This window comes from Euprymna scolopes, unplaced genomic scaffold (genome assembly GCF_053919585.1).
Source record: "Euprymna scolopes isolate OS-2025 unplaced genomic scaffold, ASM5391958v1 sca273, whole genome shotgun sequence".
Taxonomy (NCBI): domain Eukaryota; kingdom Metazoa; phylum Mollusca; class Cephalopoda; order Sepiida; family Sepiolidae; genus Euprymna; species Euprymna scolopes.
Window position 1 is genome coordinate 1 of NW_027633295.1, and position 20,588 is coordinate 20,588.

At 35.9% G+C, this 20,588-nt stretch overlaps 9 protein-coding genes and 1 pseudogene across 9 annotated transcripts; 4 read left to right on the forward strand and 6 right to left on the reverse strand.

The window, feature by feature from the left end:
* Nucleotides 1-299: 299 nt before the first annotated feature.
* On the reverse strand, nucleotides 300-608 carry LOC145274153 (2-isopropylmalate synthase pseudogene; annotated as a pseudogene).
* A 1-nt stretch (nucleotide 609) lies between these two features.
* LOC145274154 (2-isopropylmalate synthase-like) lies at nucleotides 610-1,848 on the reverse strand. Its single transcript, XM_080127319.1, has one exon. The coding sequence runs from the start codon at nucleotides 1,846-1,848 to the stop codon at nucleotides 610-612; it is 1,239 nt and encodes a 412-aa protein (XP_079983445.1).
* Nucleotides 1,849-2,806: 958 nt separating this feature from the next.
* LOC145274155 (ribonucleoside-diphosphate reductase subunit beta-like) lies at nucleotides 2,807-3,985 on the reverse strand. The gene has a single exon (XM_080127320.1). It carries the CDS (start codon nucleotides 3,983-3,985, stop codon nucleotides 2,807-2,809), a length of 1,179 nt encoding a protein of 392 aa, XP_079983446.1.
* Nucleotides 3,986-4,012: 27 nt separating this feature from the next.
* On the reverse strand, nucleotides 4,013-6,598 carry LOC145274156 (ribonucleoside-diphosphate reductase subunit alpha-like). Its single transcript, XM_080127321.1, has one exon. The coding sequence runs from the start codon at nucleotides 6,596-6,598 to the stop codon at nucleotides 4,013-4,015; it is 2,586 nt and encodes an 861-aa protein (XP_079983447.1).
* Nucleotides 6,599-7,374: 776 nt separating this feature from the next.
* On the reverse strand, nucleotides 7,375-8,577 carry LOC145274157 (O-succinylhomoserine sulfhydrylase-like). The gene has a single exon (XM_080127322.1). The coding sequence runs from the start codon at nucleotides 8,575-8,577 to the stop codon at nucleotides 7,375-7,377; it is 1,203 nt and encodes a 400-aa protein (XP_079983448.1).
* A 4,838-nt stretch (nucleotides 8,578-13,415) lies between these two features.
* LOC145274159 (cell division protein FtsA-like) lies at nucleotides 13,416-14,699 on the forward strand. The gene has a single exon (XM_080127323.1). It carries the CDS (start codon nucleotides 13,416-13,418, stop codon nucleotides 14,697-14,699), a length of 1,284 nt encoding a protein of 427 aa, XP_079983449.1.
* Nucleotides 14,700-14,703: 4 nt separating this feature from the next.
* LOC145274160 (UDP-3-O-acyl-N-acetylglucosamine deacetylase-like) lies at nucleotides 14,704-15,618 on the forward strand. Its single transcript, XM_080127324.1, has one exon. It carries the CDS (start codon nucleotides 14,704-14,706, stop codon nucleotides 15,616-15,618), a length of 915 nt encoding a protein of 304 aa, XP_079983450.1.
* A 53-nt stretch (nucleotides 15,619-15,671) lies between these two features.
* Nucleotides 15,672-16,667, forward strand: LOC145274161 (tRNA-dihydrouridine(20/20a) synthase-like). The gene has a single exon (XM_080127325.1). It carries the CDS (start codon nucleotides 15,672-15,674, stop codon nucleotides 16,665-16,667), a length of 996 nt encoding a protein of 331 aa, XP_079983451.1.
* A 5-nt stretch (nucleotides 16,668-16,672) lies between these two features.
* LOC145274162 (exodeoxyribonuclease 7 large subunit-like) lies at nucleotides 16,673-18,343 on the forward strand. The gene has a single exon (XM_080127327.1). It carries the CDS (start codon nucleotides 16,673-16,675, stop codon nucleotides 18,341-18,343), a length of 1,671 nt encoding a protein of 556 aa, XP_079983453.1.
* A 55-nt stretch (nucleotides 18,344-18,398) lies between these two features.
* On the reverse strand, nucleotides 18,399-19,379 carry LOC145274163 (octaprenyl diphosphate synthase-like). The gene has a single exon (XM_080127328.1). It carries the CDS (start codon nucleotides 19,377-19,379, stop codon nucleotides 18,399-18,401), a length of 981 nt encoding a protein of 326 aa, XP_079983454.1.
* Nucleotides 19,380-20,588: the final 1,209 nt, after the last annotated feature.

Genomic DNA, 20,588 nt, shown 5'->3' on the forward strand with positions numbered 1-20,588 from the left:
TTACTGCCTCGTTGAGAAAGCTCATTAATTACTAATTTATCCGCTTTACAACTTGATAATGCAGATGAGTTAACAACATCTACTTCAACAGACTTGTTTATTTGAGTAGCAGGAACTTCTGATACCTTCTTACTAATCTTCTTAGCACTAATCTCCTCTCTAACTATGGGCGAGGCAACACTCGAATCATCAATAATCGCTCTATCTTTCTCAAGATAAAAATCAGCAATCCCCATCTGAGAAAGACAATGCCGTTGAAAGTTGTTCCACTCTACTTGTGACATATCCCTCAATAGCATTTATACCGTATCAGCTTTTTGTGGATGAAGTTTATTAATATCCTTCATCCGATTCAATGCATTAATGTAGGCTTTTGCTGAAGCAGTAATAATATCTGTATCATAAGCTTGACCATTCACAACAGCACCATTCAATTCAATACGCACTGCTACCTCACCTTGTGAATCTGTACCATCTGTCACATTGCTAACAGAATAAAGCAATAAATTTACCCCTGATTGCACGATATTTTCAATTGCCTTAAATACCGCATCAACTGCACCATATCCTTCACTTTTATCTTCTTTTTCAACATCATCTACACGCATTTTAATCTGTGCATAAGGAAAAATTTCCAAAACTTAATTTTACATTCAATGATACTAATTGATAGGCATTCTCTCCAGTCATTTCATCTGAGTCAGTACCACTAATTAATGCCTGTAAATCATCATCATACAATTCATGTTTACGATCGGCTAATGCTTTAAAATTATGAAAAAGCGTATTAAGTTGCTCATCACTTTCGATTGTATAGCCCAATTGTTCAATACGATCTTTTAATGCAGCTCTCCCTGAATGTTTACCCAATACTAAGCGATTTGATGTCCAGCCAACTGTTTCTGCATCCATAATTTCATAAGTCTCACGAGATTTAAGCACACCTGCCTGATGAATACCTGACTCATGTGCGAAAGCATTTGCACCAACAATAGCCTTATTCGGTTGCACAGGGAAACCAGTAATTCCAGCTACTAAACGGCTTGTTGGAACTAACTGTGTCGTATCTAAATCAACTTTCTTTTGAATGAAACTTTGACGTGTACGGATAGCCATCACTATTTCTTCTAAAGCTGTATTTCCTGCTCGTTCACCAAGACCATTAATCGTACACTCAACTTGTCTAGCTCCGTTTTCAATCGCTGCCATAGAATTGGCGACTGCTAACCCTAAATCGTTATGACAATGTGCTGAAAAAATTGCTTTATGACTATTTGGTACACGCTCAATCACCTGTTTAAAAATGTTACCAAATTCAGCAGGAAAAGTGTAACCAACAGTATCGGGGAGATTAATAGTTGTTGCACCTACTGCAATAGTCTGCTCAACAATCTGACATAAAAAATCAATATCCGAACGACCAGCATCCTCTGGAGAAAACTCAACATTATCAGTAAAATTACGTGCTAACTTTACTGCCTTAACAGCTTGCTCTAATACTGCCTCTGGTGACATTCTCAATTTCATCTCCATATGAATAGGAGAGGTAGCAATAAAAGTGTGAATTCTTGGTTGAGCAGCATTGACCAACGCTTGTGCAGAACGCTCAATATCTTCCTTATTTGCACGTGATAAACTGCACACCTGCGACTCTTTCACCATATCAGCCACTGCCTTAACTGACTGAAAATCGCCCTCACTAGCAATAGCAAATCCTGCTTCAATAACATCTACTTTCATTTTTTCCAATGCTGAAGCAATGCGTACTTTTTCATTCAAGGTCATTGATGCCCCTGGGCTTTGCTCACCATCTCGTAAAGTGGTATCAAATATATATACTTTATCCATTGTTATAAACTATTAGAAATATTAATTGGTATAAGATATAAATATATTTTTATATCTTTTTTAAGTTTGGAGAAAAGTGTGTTATTTACTATCAAGTTAAATCAAATTTTGGAAAATCCAATTTAACTAACCTGATTATGAGTAACACCTCTTTTTTTTAGTTTTCTTTCTATGCGTCGCTGACGACGCAGCAGTAATGTATAGAAAATACCAAATAGAGAGTAAGCGAATGATACGATAAATAAAGCCAATGCCGGTTGACTGACAATAACAGTAAAAACAAGCAACAAAGTTAAAAGACCGACAAAAGGAACCTTCCTCTTACCAAGATGTTTAATTCCCGGATAGCGAATATTACTGACCATAAGCAAAGCAGAAATCACGCTAACACCCAATAATAACCAACTTACATAGGACTGGTGCATGGCATAAGTTTCTGCTAACCATACAAAACTAAATACTATCATTGCTCCAGCTGGGCTAGGTAGTCCCTGAAAGTACATCTTTTTCTCCTTATCCCCAATCTGGGTATTAAAGCGAGAAAGACGCAAAGCTGTCATAGCGGTGAATACAAAAAACACCATTGAAGCATCATGATTTAAGTTAGCATAACTCCATTGCCACGCTAAAAATGCTGGTGCTACGCCAAAGGAGACCATATCACTCAAACTATCCAGCTGAGCACCAAAATCTGATGCACTATCAGTAAGTTTAGCGACTAGACCATCTAATACATCAAGTAAGCCAGCTACTAATATAAAGATACAAGCCTGAACATATTGCTGTTGAGTACTTAATACGATAGCATACATCCCGCATGCTAATGCAGACAAGGTGAATAAATTAGGTAGCCAATAAATTCCTATGCGTCTTTTTTTTGCAACTTTCATCAAATATCAAGAGTAAAATAAACTTAACAAGCTTAGACCACCTCAATTATAACGAATAAATACCTCCATTACCAAGAAAGCGAACCACTAGATTGATAATCCGTCACACGGTTCTCAAAAAAGTTTGCTTCTTTAGAGATATACATCATCTCTGACATCCAAGGCATGGTATCAACAGCATTAGGAAATTGGATGGGTATACCCAACATACGGCAGCGCTCATTAGCAACAAATTTTAAATACCCAATAATCATTTCTTCATTAAGTCCAGGTAAACCAGTTGGAACCGTATCTTTCGCATAGGCTATTTCTAACTCAACTGTCTCATGTAACATACGTATGATAGTATTCTGTAATGCATCATTCCAAATAGCTGAATTTTCATTACGAATTTGATTAATACAATCAATTCCAAAACTAAAGTGTACTGACTCATCACGCAATATATAGCGATACTGTGTAGCAATACCACTTAATAAATTTCGTCTACCTAAAGATAAAATTTGTGCAAACCCGGTATAAAACCATAATGATTCCATACACACATAAAGTGCAAACATGTTACATATAAACTTACGTTGATTCTCTAAGGTATCCACCACAAATTCACCATCCTCTAGTTCTTTGGTATGTTGCAAGGCCCAAGCAGCTTTATCATGAACGGATGGAGCTTCCATATACATATTAAAAATCTCACCTTGATCAAGACTCAAACTCTCAACAATGTACTGAAAAGTATGCGTATGAATAGCCTCTTCAAATGCTTGCCTTAACAAATACTGACGACACTCTGGGTTAGAGATGTGTCGATAAACAGAAAAAACAATATTATTGGCTACCAAAGATTCACTACTAGAAAAAAATCCCAAATTACGTTTAATCATATGCCTTTCTGCTTCACTCAACGCACTACTACTACGCCATGTAGCAATATCACCGTGCATAGGCACCTCTGTTGGCATCCAATGATTATTACAACCTGCAAGATATTTCTCCCATGCCCACTGATATTTGATTGGCACCAACTGATTAACATCTGCACGTGAATTAAGCATAGACTTATCAGAAACTTTTACTCTTAGTTGAGTTGGGTCAACAGCTTCTTTCATCTTTGAATCCATAACTTGACTGGCTATATTTTCAGAAAATATTTGCTCAATTGCATGAGAACTAGACCCTAAACTATCTGAAAACTGGCCGCTAAGAAGCTGGTCTAAAGGATTATCTGAATTTTTAGATTCTGACATATTAATACTCCTATATAAGTTTTTTTATTATTGACATGCTTCACAGTCTGGTTCTAAGATACTACAAACTTTTGTTTCGCTATGAGCATATCCATTTCCATTCTTACTTCCATTAAGATAAGAATCTTTATCAGTTTGATCAAAATTATTGCCATTTAGTTGAACAACACTTCCAGCATTATTACTAGCAGAAGCAATTGATGTTGCCCCTGTGGAACGTAAATAATAGGTGGTTTTAATCCCTTTCAACCATGCACTTTTATAGATAGCATCCAACTTTCTACCATCGGCTTCAGCGATAAAAAGATTCAAAGACTGTGCTTGATCAAGCCATTTTTGACGACGTGAAGCTGCTTCAATTAGCCATTCATGTGGGATTTCAAATGCTGTCGCATAAATGTCTTTTATAGGCTGAGGAATACGCTCAATAGACTGAACTGACCCATTATAATATTTCAAATCATTAATCATTGCCTCATCCCACATATCTAATTTCTTTAACTCGGCAACCAAATAACTATTAATACATAAAAAATCCCCTGACAAATTTGCTTTTGTAAAAAGATTCTGATACATCGGCTCAATAGAAGAAGACACTCCAACAATATTGGCTATTGTTGCAGTAGGAGCAATTGCCATGGTATTAGAATTACGCATACCAATACTTTTAACACGAGAACGCAAATACTCCCAATCCAATACCATATCTTTATTCTGCTTTAACAAACCTTCTCTGGCTTTTTCCAGTAATTCAATGGAATCAATTGGCAATATTCCTTGGCTCCAAAGTGAACCTGGATAACTCTTATACGTTCCCTTTTCTTCTGCTAAATCTGTTGAAGCTTTGATTGTGTAATAGCTAATTGCCTCCATACTACGATCGGTAAATTCAACTGCTTTCTCACTGCCGTATGGAATGGATAATTTAAATAATGCATCATGAAAGCCCATTAATCCAAGTCCAACAGGGCGATGTAATCCATTTGAATAGGCTGCTTTATCAACACTATAGTAGTTATAGTCAATGACATTATCTAGCATACGCATAGCCGTATTGACCGTACTCTCAATTTTCTCTATATCTAATTTTCCTTTATCTGTGATATGTTGTACTAGGTTGACACTACCGAGATTACATACAGCAATTTCTTTATCATTCGTATTAAGAGTAATTTCTGTGCATAAATTTGATGAATGCACCACACCAATATGCTGTTGTGGAGAGCGAATATTACAAGGATCTTTAAATGTAATCCATGGATGCCCAGTTTCAAATAACATACCCAGCATTTTACGCCATAAATCAACAGCCTGAATAGTACGACTACGTATTTTACCTTGCTTAGCTAATTCTTCATATTCCACATAACGTTTATCAAACTCTAAACCATATAAATCATGTAGATCAGCAACTTCATCAGGAGAAAATAATGTCCAGTGAGATTCCTTTGCAACACGCTTCATAAACAAATCTGGCACCCAGTTTGCCGTATTCATATCATGGGTACGACGGCGATCATCACCTGTATTCTTGCGCAACTCCAAGAAGTCTTCTATATCCATGTGCCATGTTTCTAAATATGCACACACAGCCCCCTTACGCTTACCCCCCTGATTCACAGCAACAGCCGTGTCATTAGCTACTTTTAAGAAAGGAACAACTCCTTGTGATTTTCCATTAGTACCCTTAATGTTCGCACCTAAAGCTCGTACTGGAGTCCAATCATTTCCTAGCCCCCCAGCAAATTTGGACAGCAATGCATTATCCTTTAGATTTTCATAAATGCTATTTAAATCATCTCCAACTGTTGTTAAATAGCATGAAGAGAGTTGTGGTCTTAATGTCCCTGAGTTAAATAAGGTTGGAGTTGAACACATAAAGTCAAAATTTGACAGGACATTATAAAATTCGATTGCCCGTTGGGTTTTGTGCTTTTCATTAATTGCCAGTCCCATTGCTACACGCATAAAAAACGCCTGTGGCATCTCAAAGCGTCTTTCATCTTTATGTAAAAAATAACGATCATACAAGGTCTGAAATCCTAAGAATGTAAACTGAGTATCCCGATCTGTTTGTAATGCTTCTCCTAGCATGGCTAGATCATACTCCGTTTGCAAGCGTGAATCTAATAATTCATACTCCACCCCTTTATTGATGTAAGCAATGAAATAATCTGCATACACCTTTCTCATTTGCTCAGTGCTAATCTGTACTTCTCTATCTAGGACCTCTTTCAACGCAGAAGTACGTAAACTATCTAAAAGCAATCTTGCACAAACATAGCTATAATTTGGCTCTATTTCAACCAAAGGTCTAGTTGACATAATAACAATCGTGTTTAATTCACGAAGCGGTACATTTGGATAAAGATTCGCCACAGTTTCTTCAAAAATACGCTCTTTATCTACAAATTGAAGACCCTTGCATGCTTCTTCAATTGATGTATGAAGTTTTTCTGCCTCTAATGGTTTTGAACTTCCATCTGGATGTAAAACCATAAAATCCAAATGTTCCTGTTGCCTAATAGGAGCTTCACGTTGCCTACGTTCTTCCGCTCTACGCTCACGATACAATACAAAATTACGTGCTATCTCACGTTCCTCACTACGCATCAGTGCGAGTTCTACTTGGTCTTGAATATCCTCTATATGAATAGGACTACCAACTGACACACGACGAGCCACAGCATCAGAAACTTCTTTAGTCAACCTCTTAATGAGCTCTTGAACACTTTGAGAACCGGCAACTTCTTTGGATTTTGTAGCAATAAATGCCTTATCAATAGCCGTAGCAATCTTCTCTGCCCTAAACTCAGTAACTTCACCGTTACGACGTAATACTGTGTATCCCTTATACGGATTTTCTTGCTCTGTTGATACAGAAGTTAGATGTTGTAAAACAACTTGCGATGAAGCATTAAATTCACTTGTGATTTTAGATTGATCAGTCATAATGCATGCGTAGTTTATAGCTTATTCTAGAATAATAAATTCATAAAAAATCACACCAACTCATAAAAAATTGTGTAAAAAATGTTTATAAGTGGTGTAAAAATCCAGTTAATTACTTGAAAATAAAGATTTTTAAGCAATATCTCTTAAAAAACTATATATTGTGGAAAAATGAGCACTCAAGCACAATATATAGCGTTAAAATATAACAAAAAAGCATGACAATTGCAAGCAAATGATTAAAAAATAACATGTATTTTTAAAGAAATTAAATGCTTGAAAAAAATCAACTCAAGATACAAATGAAACCCTAAAGAGAGCTTATTATCTAACACGCATTCCTTTTGATCTGGCTGAAGTAAAAAAAGGAGAATATAGCAAAGAATTGCTACCTAAGAGTGCTTTTTTATTTTGATAAAATTAGATAAGACCCTTGTCTATTCACAGGATAAATCTTGACATAAATCTTCTGGATTCTCTAGACCAATACAAAGCCGAATCAAATCATCACCGATTCCTGCCTCATCTCGCATTTGTTGCGTTAAACGATTATGGGTAGTTGTCGCAGAATGACAAATTGAACTTTTTACATCACCAAGATTAGCTGTACGAGAAAATAATTGACAGCGATCAATCACTTGCCAGGCCATCTCTTTTCCTCCCTCAACTTCAAAAGATAATAGCGAACCGTAAGCATGCATTTGCTCATCAACAATTTTCTTTTGTTGTGGACAATAGAATTTTGATGATGGATGATTAACCTTTTTTACCCAATCTTGCTTTTCTAACCACTCCACGACAGCAATAGCACTTTTGCTCTGCTCAATAATTCTCACAGGCAAGGTTTCAATACTTTTCAACATAACCCATGCATTAAATGGACTTAAGGTAGGACCGGTAGTACGCATAGTACTAAAAATCTGATCTTTTAATTCTGTCTCGTTCATAACAATAGCACCACCTAAGCAACGTCCACCTCCATCAACGAATTTTGTCATTGAATGGATTACGATATCTGCACCAAAATCCATGGGCTTTTGTAAAATTGGTGTTGCCACACAATTATCAACAATCAACAACGCCTTAGCTTGATGAGCCAATTTAGCTAAATCACTTATACTTTCTGCCTCAATTAATGGATTTGAAGGAGTTTCACAAAATAAAAATCGTGTATTTTCCCGTATGGCATTCTGCCATGTAGATAAACCATGTAATGGCACAAAATCCACATCAATTCCAAAACGAGTAACAATATCACGAAACAATCCTACTGAGGTACCAAAAATATCACGTGAACACACAATATGATCCCCTTGCTTCAATAAAGATAAACATAAGGTCATAATCGCACTCATACCCGAAGCAGTAACCAATCCATAATTGGCATTTTCTAATGCTGCTATTCGTGTAGCTAGTGCATCAACAGTTGGGTTAGTGAAGCGTGAATATACATTGCCCAAACTAGGATTGGCAAATAAATCTGCTCCATGTTGAGCACTATCAAAGGCAAAACCTGATGTTAAAAAAAGTGCCTCTGAATGTTCCTTAAAATTTGAACGATACGACCCTGCACGAATGGCAAGTGTCCGATCACTCCACGAGCGATTCGGTGATTTAGGAGATGATGAATGAGTCGACATAAAAAATAAGATAGACAAAATGATACGATTTTACAGGGACTGATTGCACTGCCTTAGCCAAAATCCACCCCGATCTTGGCGATACTGCTTAATAGATTGCTTACCAATACTACCATCACCTAGATGAATAGTCAGTGTCCCCCCACAAATTGTGCTATAAATGGGTACACCAATTTCATTATAACGCATCACTATTTTGCGATGAGGGTGCTTAAAATGGTTCTCAAAACCTGCTGAAACAATTGCCAGCTTGGGACGAACTTTCTCAATAAATGGTCGAGTGGATGAAGTTTGACTACCCTGATGAGGAACAAGCAATACATCACTAGCTAAAGCATCAGCTTTCTTATTAACTAACCAACTTTCTGCCTCTTTTTCAATATCAGCTGTTAGCAACATACTTTCTCCATTCTCTGATATTATTTTCACTACACAAGATTGATTGTTATCTTTTTTCTTTGTCGCTATCGCCGATGGATATTGCCATAATTGAAAACTAACCTTATCCCATTTCCACTGTCCCTGACAATTTTTCCAGTTTATATTTGTTGCATTAGGATATTTAGCAAGCACATATTCTGCTCCTCCATAATGATCCACATCATGATGACTAATAATCGTCCTATCTGCTTTCCTAAGATTTGCATTCATAAATGGATAGACAACAGTTCTCCCTAAACCTCGATTACCAAAATCATAAATTAGACTGTGATTAGTAGTAAATACCACTACTGATAACCCTTGTCCCACATCTAACACATGTATCTGAGCATGACCAATAGGAATTGTTTGGGGGTAGGGATAAAGCAATGTCACTGTCGCTAACAAACATGCAAGACGCTTTTTCCAATCAATATTAGTGAAGAGAATAATCAATAGCACCGTTGTCATCATTGTGACAAAAATAGATAGGGATGGAAGTTGTATTCTAAGATCAAGCCATTGCACTGATGCAATCAGTATGCTGTTTATTTGAGTAAGTAGTAATCCAATTACCATAATCAAAAGGGAAAATATTGTTGGAAAAAAACTCAACAAAACAGCAATCATAATCATCGGAATAATGACAAACCCCACCACAGGGGTAATCAGTAAATTCGCAATAGGTGAAATAATTGAGGCAGTTTGAAAGAAAAATAGTAACAATGGGATTAAACATATCGTGATTGCCAACTGCAATCTAAACAATGTATACAGAGTCTGTCCAATTTTTCTAACCACTAACCCCAAAGTATTAGGATTGACTGTACTTATGGTTGATAGGCGTAATCTTTTTCTCTCATAATCATTCCCCCTTATTAACATGATGATAATAGCCACTGAAACAAATGACAGCCAAAATCCTGTTGCATAAAATGAGCGAATATCAAATAACAATACTGCAATAAAAGCGAGCAATAAAATAACTAAATTGGGAATATACCGCTTAACTATCAAGGAAAAAAAAGTTACCGCCAACATCACCAAAGCACGCTGAACAGGAATATCAAAACCTGACAATAATGAATATATTGTTGCCACCAATAACCCTCCAAAAAACCAAATATAGGGAGCTGAAATTAAGCGACATAAAGAAACAGAACGCCTCCAAAACAAAGAAGCTAGCCAACCCATAAACAATGCAACTAAACTAATATGCAATCCAGAAATTGCCAGTAAGTGTGAAATGCCAGCATCACGAAAAGCATCCCATTGACCCTGCGAGAGAAAAGATTTATCTCCAATCATCAATGCCATTAATAAAGCCTTAGCATCTTTAGGTATTTCTGCGGTATCAATACTTGTTCGTAAATAACTGCGCCATCGATCAATCAAATTTGACTGATGTTTTTCAACACGATAATTATGATAGACCTGTTTCTTAGTCGAGTTTAGTATATAAGCTCGACTATCAATATGATTAACAAATGCCCATTTTTCATAATCAAAGCTACCAGAATTAGCATAAGAATGAATGGGTTTAAGCTTGAGCCACAAACGCCAATAATCACCTAGTTTAAGGGGGATAATATTAGTAGTATTTTTTCTATCAAATGATTGATACCATGCTACACGAATTTTACTTGGAAATCCTAGTGGAAGATTTTTTTCTTGGTGTTTATCTAGCCAAAATATTGGTTTAATAGTGAAATACCACGCATTTTGTTGTCGTCGATATACAGGAAGACTCACTATCTCTGCTTGAATATGCCATTTCTGAGAGTGAAAAAGCAAATTTTTCTTTGTTGCAACACTTCTAAATGACTCATTAACCTCTTGCTGCTTCAATAGTACGGTATGCTGGTAAAGAAATAGCATTTTTATTAGCAAGTACAATACGGTTGCTACTAATACCAAAGCAAAAATATAGGGAGTAAAGTCAGCTAATTTTTTACGATGCAACATAGCAATGATAATCTCACCAAATTGGTTCATCTTAACATCCAACTAGACACTGAAGCATATCTAATCAATACTCAATCACTAACCCATAGAAATAACCCACATAAATTTTCAATAATCTTTGCTACAACTATACTCTACCTAACAAACAAATCAAGTAAATTTAATAAAAATTTCACCACATTAGCCTCTTCTATGCTTGGAAAAAAAACTTTTTTTCAGTATAGTTATTAAGGTGCATAATAACACAGAGATTTATTCAAACTAGGAAGTGGAAAAAATAAAAAAAGTGACCCCATTTATCGACAAGTTAAACTCATATATTCCAACTCGAGATCAACTATCAAACTATCGTAGCTTAAAATGGCTAATGCCTATCCTTAATCGGCGTCAGCTATGGCTAATCAAACGACGTAGTTTTGCTAATGCTATTTTTGTGGGTCTCTTTAGTGCTTTTACACCCTGGCCACTACAAATGATACAAGCTGCTCTGATGAGTACATTGTTCAACGCCAATATACCCATAGCTGTCTCCTTAGTATGGATTACCAATCCAGTCACCATGGGACCAATGTTTTATGGAACCTATAAAATCGGGGCACTACTTCTAAACTTTAATGGTGAATTTCCTGAATTTGAACTTTCTCTAGAATGGATGAATACCTCACTATCTTTGGTATGGAAGCCCCTGCTATTGGGTAGCTTTTTATGTGGTCTTGTTACAGCAACCATTTCATGGTTTTTATCACATCTACTGTGGTATAAAATGACTCTTAGAAAACGTCGTCAACAAAACACCTAACTATCAAAAACCCTCTCAATTCTCCAACCTTTTATATTCGATTCTATTTTAAAAATATTACCAAACCCATGAAAGTACTTATTGATATTATCCCAATTGCCTTATTCTTTATCGCCTTTAAATTCTATGATATATACATTGCTACGATTGTTGCAATGGTAGCCTCCATCATACAAACGCTCTGGCATCGTTTTAGTGTTGGTAAATTTGAAACCATGCATCTTATTACCTTAATTATTATTATCGTACTAGGTGGGATGACCCTTTTTTTTCAGGATGAACGTTTTATTAAATGGAAACCAACAATTGTAAACTGGGCATTTGCTGTGGCTTTGGTAATAGGCACTATTGTGTTAAAGAAACCAGCAATTCAAGCTATACTGGGAACAAAAATCACTCTACCTATACGTATTTGGAATCATCTTAATTGGGGATGGTTTGTATTTTTCGTCCTCTCTGGTATCATTAATCTATATGTTGCCTACACCTATTCAACTGATGTATGGGTGAATTTTAAACTATTTGGCATGATGGGACTAACACTGGTATTTGTTATCTTACAAGGCTTGTATATTTCACAACATATCAAAGAAAATGTAGACTAAGCAAGCTGTTATGAAATTCTCCCTACAGTTTGTCCGCAATACCACCATTATTCTTACAGTCCTAATACTTACTGGATGGGGAATTTATTCATTATGGCACTCCCCTATCAAGAATATTAAACTAACTGATTCCTCTGAGTACAATCCTGATATAAAAAAAATTCATGCATTACTGGAACAATACATTAATCAATCATGGCTACAACTAAAAACTAAAGAGTTAGAAGAAACTATCAAGCAATTTCCCTGGGTTGAATCTGTCTCGGTGAACAAAGAAGGAATTGGCGATTTATCTGTGAATATTACCCCAAAAAAACCTTTGTTTCGCTGGCATAAAAACTATTTAATCTCTTTACAAGGAGAACATTTCAAGGTCGATAAGGCTATATGGGATGAGTATAAAACTCTTGTGCAAATAGAAAGTTCAACAGAAAACCTCTCTATTTTAAAAAATCTCATCCCATCACTTACCTTATCAAACAAAACACCCTCACTATTGAAACCCTTAGAAAAAATAAACATTGACTTATTTACAGTAGCACTAATTTATACCAATCAACGTATCATTATAGACAAAAATGATGCGAAAAATTACCTATCTCGCTTCTATAAATGGCTAAACAAACTTCCTGCAGAAGCACAAAAAACCATCCAAAAAAGTCAATACATAGATTTGCGTTACTATGATGGATTTGCAATCAAGCAATAAATTATTATTCTAATGAAACATTGCCTACATTAGAGAATAAAAATACTTTCAGCGTTATAATGAAAATGGGGGAGAATATACCACATTAATTAAAAAAATATAAAATATTGAATTACATTTGAGATCTTTACATAAAAAGAAGAATGCTTGGAAAATGAGAGAAAGCTTTACTGATTAAGAAAAAACGTAAGTAAGTTTAAATATGATATACCACTCTTGGTAAGTCTTTAATAAACGAGTTGACACCATCACAGATGGTAACAATCAGAAAAATTCTGACTATTTTAAATTATTGTTTTTTATACAAAGGTCTCAGTTTACAAATTTATTAAATAAATCTATGGAATCTGAGGAAAATATCATTGTTGGTTTAGATATTGGCACATCTAAAGTTGCCATTGTCGTCGGAGAAATACAGCCAAAGGGAGAGCTAAAAATTATTGCTCAAGACAAATGCGATGCAAAAGGATTAAGTAAGGGTTCTCTTATTGATATATCAGCAACATCAGAAGCCATTAAAAATGTTGTCGCACAAATTCAAGTTATCTCTGGAATTTCAATTTCCTCTGTTAATGTCAGTATTGTTGGCAACCATGTCAAAAGCCAAGATATCGTAGGAGATGTCGCTATATCCGGCAGAGAAGTTACGGTTAATGATATTCAACGTATTCTAGAACATGTTCAATCAAAAACTTCTATAGAAAGCAATCATCAAACCTTGCACTTACTGCCTCAAGAGTACATTATTGATGATCAAGAAGGCGTTCGACAACCAGTTGGTATGTATGGAGTTAGGTTCAAAGCAAAAGTTCATATTATTACCTGTGCCCAATCTGCGGTAAAAAATCTTGAAAAGTGCGTAAAACAATGTGATTTACAGGTAGGTTCATTTATCCTACAACCTTTAGCATCCAGTATTGCTATTCTCTCTCAAGATGAAAAAAATCTTGGCGTTGCCGTGGTAGATATAGGGGCTGGAACCACAGATGTTATTGTCTATGTTGATGGAGCTGTACGCTACGTTTCAATGATTGATATGGCTGGACACTCTATTACTTCCGATATAGCAGGAGTTTATGGAGCACCACAAAATCAAGCAGAAAAAATCAAACTAGAATATGGACATGCCTGTGCTTCAGAATTGCTAAATCCTGAGGAAAAAATCAATATCCCACAAGTTGGTGGCAGAGAACCTAAAGAAACAAAACGTGGCATACTCTCTACCGTAATTGAAGAACGCTATAAAGCTATTTTAGAAAAAGTTGCTGAAAAGATTGCCGAAAGTGGATATGCTGATGAACTTAAAGCTGGGATTGTCCTAACAGGAGGTGGGTCATTAATTGAAGGAATAGAATCATTAACCCAAGCAATCTGCCATCCTTGTATGGTTCGAGTGGGTTCTCCCAATACAGAGAATGTAAAATCTGATGGAAATTCTCCCGATTATGCGACAACTATCGGCTTAGTCCAATACATCTATGAAGAACGCCAAAAAATGCGACTATTAAATTCTCCACAAACGCTCACCCCCCAATCCACATCTAAAGCTCAAAAGAAAACATCCATTAAGAAATCCTATCCTAAGGTAATTGACTGGTTTAAACATCTTAAAGAGCATTTTTAAACTTATGCAACATCTTCAGTACACAATCAAAACCCCTATTTCCGCATCTGGCATTGGTCTACATAGTGGAAAAGAGGTGAAAATTGATTTATATCCAGCTGAAAAAAATACTGGGATCATATTTCGTCGCATTGACATTTCTCCACCGGTAGAAATTTATGTTACACCTGATAAGGTGGGAGAAACTGCCCTGTGTACAACGCTAGTAGAGAAAGATATTAAAATTTCAACCATTGAACACCTCATGTCAGCAATTTTTGGCATGGGCATTGATAATTTAAGAATTGATATTAATAGTTCAGAAGTTCCTATTCTTGATGGCAGTGCCTCCATCTTTATTTTTCTTCTGCAATCAGCAGGAATCAAAGTACTGGATGAGCCGAAAAAATTTGTGCGTATACTCAAAGAAATTGAGGTCAAACGTGATAATGGTAGCTGGGCAAAACTCTCTCCATACGAAGGCTTCAAACTCACCTTTAAAATTGAATTTGATTATCTCAAAAAAAATGAAGATAGAGAGTTCTCTGTTGACTTCACCTCAACCTCTTATCTCAAAGAAATGAGTCGTGCACGTACATTTGGTTTTCTAAAAGATGCAGAATATCTTAAGCAAAAAAATCTTGCCTTAGGTGGAAGTGTCAATAATGCCGTGATTATTGATGATGATAAGGGCGTTATTAATGATGGTGGATTACGCTATCAAAATGAACTAGTTAAACATAAAGTTCTCGATGCTGTTGGTGATTTATTTGTATTAAAATATCCAATTATTGGTTTATTTCAAGGCTATAAATCTGGTCATGCTTTAAACAATTTATTATTAAGAAAATTGCTTAATGAAGCTGATGCTTGGGAAACAGTAAGTTTTAATATGCAATCTCAACTACCCATTAACTATATTAACTCTAAAGTTAGCTAGTAGAAAACATATGTAGAGTACTCACTCATCATGTGTACTAATAACAATCACTTATGGATACTTTGCGTCTTGCTCCGATGATGGGTTATACCTCAGCCCCTTTTCGTTTACTCATCCATCTACTAGCACCAAAGGTTCAGCTATATAGCGAAATGATTTCTGTCAATGCCGTGATACACAATCCTCAACTTCACTACTTTAGTCGTTTTGATGAGGAAAATAACACCGTATTTCAATTAGGTGGCGATCACCCTGAAAATAGTGCAAAAATCGCTAAAAAAGCTGAACAAACTGGTTTCAATGAAATCAATATTAATTGTGGATGCCCCTCAAACAGAGTACAAAATGCTAATTTTGGTGCTTGCCTAATGCAACAACCAGAAAAAGTAGCCAATATCATTCAAGCTATTCAAAAAGTAGTTAATATCCCTGTATCAGTTAAACATCGATTAGGGATTGATAAACATATTGACTATGAATTTGTTCACCACTTTGTCAATACCATTCATCAAGCAGGTTGCAGACGCATTATTGTTCACGCACGCAATGCTTGGTTAGCAGGGCTAAGCCCTCGTCTGAATCGCAAAGCCCCCCCCTTAAAACCAGAATTTGTGTACCAACTTAAACAAGATTTCCCTACCCTCAATATCTGTATCAATGGTGAAATCAACTCATTAGACAAGATTAAACATTATTTATCTCAGTCACAGAAATATCCTAACACCTCATTAGATGGCGTGATGATTGGCAGAAAAGCATGGGACAACCCCTACTTATTTACTCATGCTGAACGGATTCTTGCATACAGACAAATACTACCCAAACCTCAAGAGGTTATTGAACATTACTTTCAACTATTACGAGAAAACTATACTTGGCTTAACCCCATATGGAACACCCATACTCTCATTCGCCCCTTAACTCATTTATTTAATGGTATGAATGGTGCAAAAAACTGGAGAATTGCCGTATCAACCCCTTATAACAGTCTAGCCGAGGCAGAAAAAAACCTAAACAACCTTGCCAAAGCAATGCCACCTCCAATATAAATATCATGAGCGAAAAAACCTCGAAAAAGAAAATATATCTAAATGTTCCTTTTGTACAAAAAGATCTTGCAAAAAGACTGGGTGCTCATTTTGATTTTCATAAAAAATCTTGGTATGTAGAGGAAAATCAAGACCTCACTCCCTTTGCCATATGGCTTTACCCTGAAAATAAACTAACACACAACAATGCTAATGATTTAACAAGCAATACCTTCAATTCCCCATCCCTTATAAAATTGACAGACCATACAGAAAAACAAAGCTCCACAACAAGCACTCACCATCTCCCATCATCTCTATCTTTGCTATATTTAATGCAAATGATCAAACAAAGCGTGCAACAAAATTTCACACACCCAATATGGATTCATGCCGAAATTGCACAAATTAAGAAACACAGACAACACCACTATCTTGAATTAATTGAGCGTGGTGAGAAAAATGGTGAAGAGTTAGCAAAAATACGTGCCACTGTGTGGCAAAATCAACAGCATATTATTGAAGAATTTGAACAACAAACAAAAAAACAGCTATCTACCGATCTGAAAATTATGCTACAAGTACGTTGCATTTTTCATGAGCGCTTTGGTCTAAGTCTGAATATCCTACAAATCAATGCTGAGTACACACTTGGGCAGATGCAACAAAAAATTAACGCCATACGCCAGTCTCTACAAAGCAAAGGGATTTATGGAAAAAATAAAGAAAAAGAACTTCCTAAAATACTCCATAATATTTGCGTAATCAGTCCGGAAAATGCTGCAGGTCTAGCTGACTTCAATTACTACCTTGCTCCACTGATTGAAAACCAACTGTGTCAATGTGACTACTATCAAGCTATATTTCAGGGCAATAAAGCAAGCCAAAACCTAAGCTCTTGTCTACAAGAAATTCTCAATAAAAATGAGCAAAAGAATTACCAATTAATCGTTATCATTCGCGGTGGTGGAAGCATCGTGGACTTACAATATCTTGAAGAATACCACATCAATGAATTAGTTTGCTTGGCAACACTTCCTATTTGGGTTGGTCTTGGACATCAAACTGATAAACTACTCATAAACGAAGTGGCTCATCGACACTTCCCAACTCCCACTGCAGTAGCCAAACAAATTATTGAATACATACTCTCTCCCCTACAATACACCACACATCAATGGAGAGAAATCAATCTATTGAGCAAACAACATTTAGCACAAGAAAATAAAAATATAGAAAAATTACACTTTTTACTACATCAATATTGCCACCAACTATCACAAAAAAACCAAAACAAATTAATGAATCACTATACCGCTCTACACATTCATACTAACACAAAAATAGAAAGAATCAAGCAAAAAATTGCTTCCAATCATTACTTGATTCAACAATTATCAAGAGAAAAAATTACAACACACAAACAAATCATTCAACAATCTCAAGAAATACTTAAACAAAGAATCCTCTCCTATATAGAAAATCTTAAAATCAAGCTAAAAATGATACACAGCTTGATTCAAAATAGCCATCCTAAAAAAATTCTGAAAAGAGGCTTCGCCATTATCCGAGATGATTCCAATCAACCACTTAAAGAACTTAATAAAATTGATTCCCAAGAGAAAATCACCATTGAAATGCACTCTGGGTATATAGATGCTCTTGTTGAGAAAAAATCAACAAGGCTAAAGAATTAAACCTTAAAAATAAATTTTTAGAGAAGCTTTAGTCTCTTATAAGTATAAAGAAATCTTAGTGTTGACGACTCATTGCATGAACTACAATCTCTTTTAGAGCTTGTGTATAGACATTATTTGGCATATAACTACATGCCTCACATGCCTGTGAAGTGTAACTCTCTACCTCTTCCTGAATTATATCAATAATACGATTATTCTTAATCATATTTACCACATCGACTAAATACGCCTCAGAAGGTTGCTCAATTACTTGCCTAATGAGTTCCCTATCCTGTTCTGAACCCTGTTGCATTAATCGTATTAACGGCAATGTTACCTTACCTTCCTTTAAATCATCTCCTAAAGATTTCCCCATGGTCTCTGCATCTGCCACATAATCCAACATATCATCAACCATTTGAAAAGCCATTCCTAGAGCATAACCGTATTTTCTACTTTGTTCTATTTGCTCTTCATTTACACCTGAAATAACAGCTGATAACCAACAGGAGGCTTCAAATAAACACGAGGTTTTCCGCTCAATAATATCAAAATATTTCTCTTCACTAAGGTTGCTATCACCAATATGCATCAGTTGCATAACTTCGCCCTCAGAGATACGATTTGTTGTATCTGAAAGAATAGAAAATACTTCCTCACTCCCCACCCTAGTCATCAACTGAAACGAACGAGAATAAAGGAAATCACCTACCAATACTGCTGCTGAATTACTAAACTCAGCATTTGCACTAGGCTGACCACGACGAAAATCAGACTGATCCACCACATCATCATGCAATAATGTGGCAATATGAATAAACTCGATAATAGCAGCAAGAATAATATGTTTTTCTCCTTCATAACCGAAAGCTTTCGCCATGAGTAAAAGTATTTTAGGGCGTAAACGCTTGCCACCACTTTTTACGATATAGGAAGCAATTTGTTTAACTAAAACAACATCACTATTCATTTCATCATAGATAAGCTTATCCAATAACAAATTATCTGATGCGATAACCTCAAACATTTCTTTCTGAGAAGAAAAATGACTCATTTAGTTAAATAATAAAATTAGTTAAAGACTACAAAATCACACAAAAAGATAGATCCTTTTAGTTTTTCATAACACTGAAATGGCAAAAGGAATGCATCTACTATCCTTTAGTGTTACTTAGTTCTGCCTCTTTTTGTAAACGCTTTTCTAAATAATGAATACTGACTTCACCAGCGATAAAATTTTCATCTCTCATATTGTCAGCTTGCAAAGGAATATTACTCTTAATACCATCAATAACGGTTTCTTTTAATGCTTGTTGCATCTTACGAATGGCTATATCACGTGTTTCACCATGGCAAATCAATTTTCCAATCATGGAATCATAGTTAGGTGGCACTTCATAACCAGAATAAATATGCGTATCCATACGTACCCCACCACCACCGGCAACATGAAAATAATTTATCTTACCGGGACTTGGCATAAAGGTCATTGAATCTTCGGCATTCAAACGACACTCAATAGCATGACCCGTCACTTTCACATCAGATTGTTTAATGGATAGTTTTTCACCTGCTGAAATTTTAAGTTGTTCCTTAACAATATCAATTCCAGTAATCATCTCTGTAACAGGATGTTCAACCTGCACACGAGTATTCATTTCAATAAAATAAAAATTATCGTTCTCATATAGAAACTCAAATGTGCCAGCTCCTCGATAACCGATATGCACACATGCCTCAGCACAAATTGTACCAATTTTTTGGCGAGTTTCTTCACTAATCCCAGGGGCAGGTGCCTCTTCCACCACTTTTTGATGTCTACGCTGCATAGAGCAATCACGTTCAGCTAGATGAATGGCATTACCCTGACCATCAGCTAATACCTGAATTTCAATATGACGAGGCGTTTGTAAAAACTTTTCTATATAAACTTCCTCATTATCAAAAGCCGCTTTTGCCTCAGAACGAGTTAAACTAATTGATTCAATTAGCTCATCTGCCGACTCCACTACCCGCATACCACGTCCACCACCTCCTCCTGAGGCTTTTATAATCACGGGATATCCTATGCTCTCAGCAATTCTAAGATTTTCTTTTTTATCATTACCAATTGCACCATCTGAGCCAGGAACAGTTGGCACACCAGCTTTCTTCATCTTGGCAATTGCAGAAACTTTATCACCCATAATTTCAACAGTTTCCGCCTTAGGACCAACAAAAATAAAACCAGATTTTTCAACTTGATCAATAAACTTGGCATTTT

Excerpts from the sequence above, each read along its gene's own strand:
- LOC145274156 (XM_080127321.1), bottom strand. The coding sequence starts at position 6,598 with ATGCGTAGTGAGGAACGTGAGATAGCACGTAATTTTGTATTGTATCGT.
- LOC145274154 (XM_080127319.1), bottom strand. The coding sequence starts at position 1,848 with ATGGATAAAGTATATATATTTGATACCACTTTACGAGATGGTGAGCAA.
- LOC145274155 (XM_080127320.1), bottom strand. The coding sequence starts at position 3,985 with ATGTCAGAATCTAAAAATTCAGATAATCCTTTAGACCAGCTTCTTAGC.
- LOC145274157 (XM_080127322.1), bottom strand. The coding sequence starts at position 8,577 with ATGTCGACTCATTCATCATCTCCTAAATCACCGAATCGCTCGTGGAGT.
- LOC145274162 (XM_080127327.1), top strand. The coding sequence starts at position 16,673 with ATGAGCGAAAAAACCTCGAAAAAGAAAATATATCTAAATGTTCCTTTT.
- LOC145274159 (XM_080127323.1), top strand. The coding sequence starts at position 13,416 with ATGGAATCTGAGGAAAATATCATTGTTGGTTTAGATATTGGCACATCT.
- LOC145274160 (XM_080127324.1), top strand. The coding sequence starts at position 14,704 with ATGCAACATCTTCAGTACACAATCAAAACCCCTATTTCCGCATCTGGC.
- LOC145274161 (XM_080127325.1), top strand. The coding sequence starts at position 15,672 with ATGGATACTTTGCGTCTTGCTCCGATGATGGGTTATACCTCAGCCCCT.
- LOC145274163 (XM_080127328.1), bottom strand. The coding sequence starts at position 19,379 with ATGAGTCATTTTTCTTCTCAGAAAGAAATGTTTGAGGTTATCGCATCA.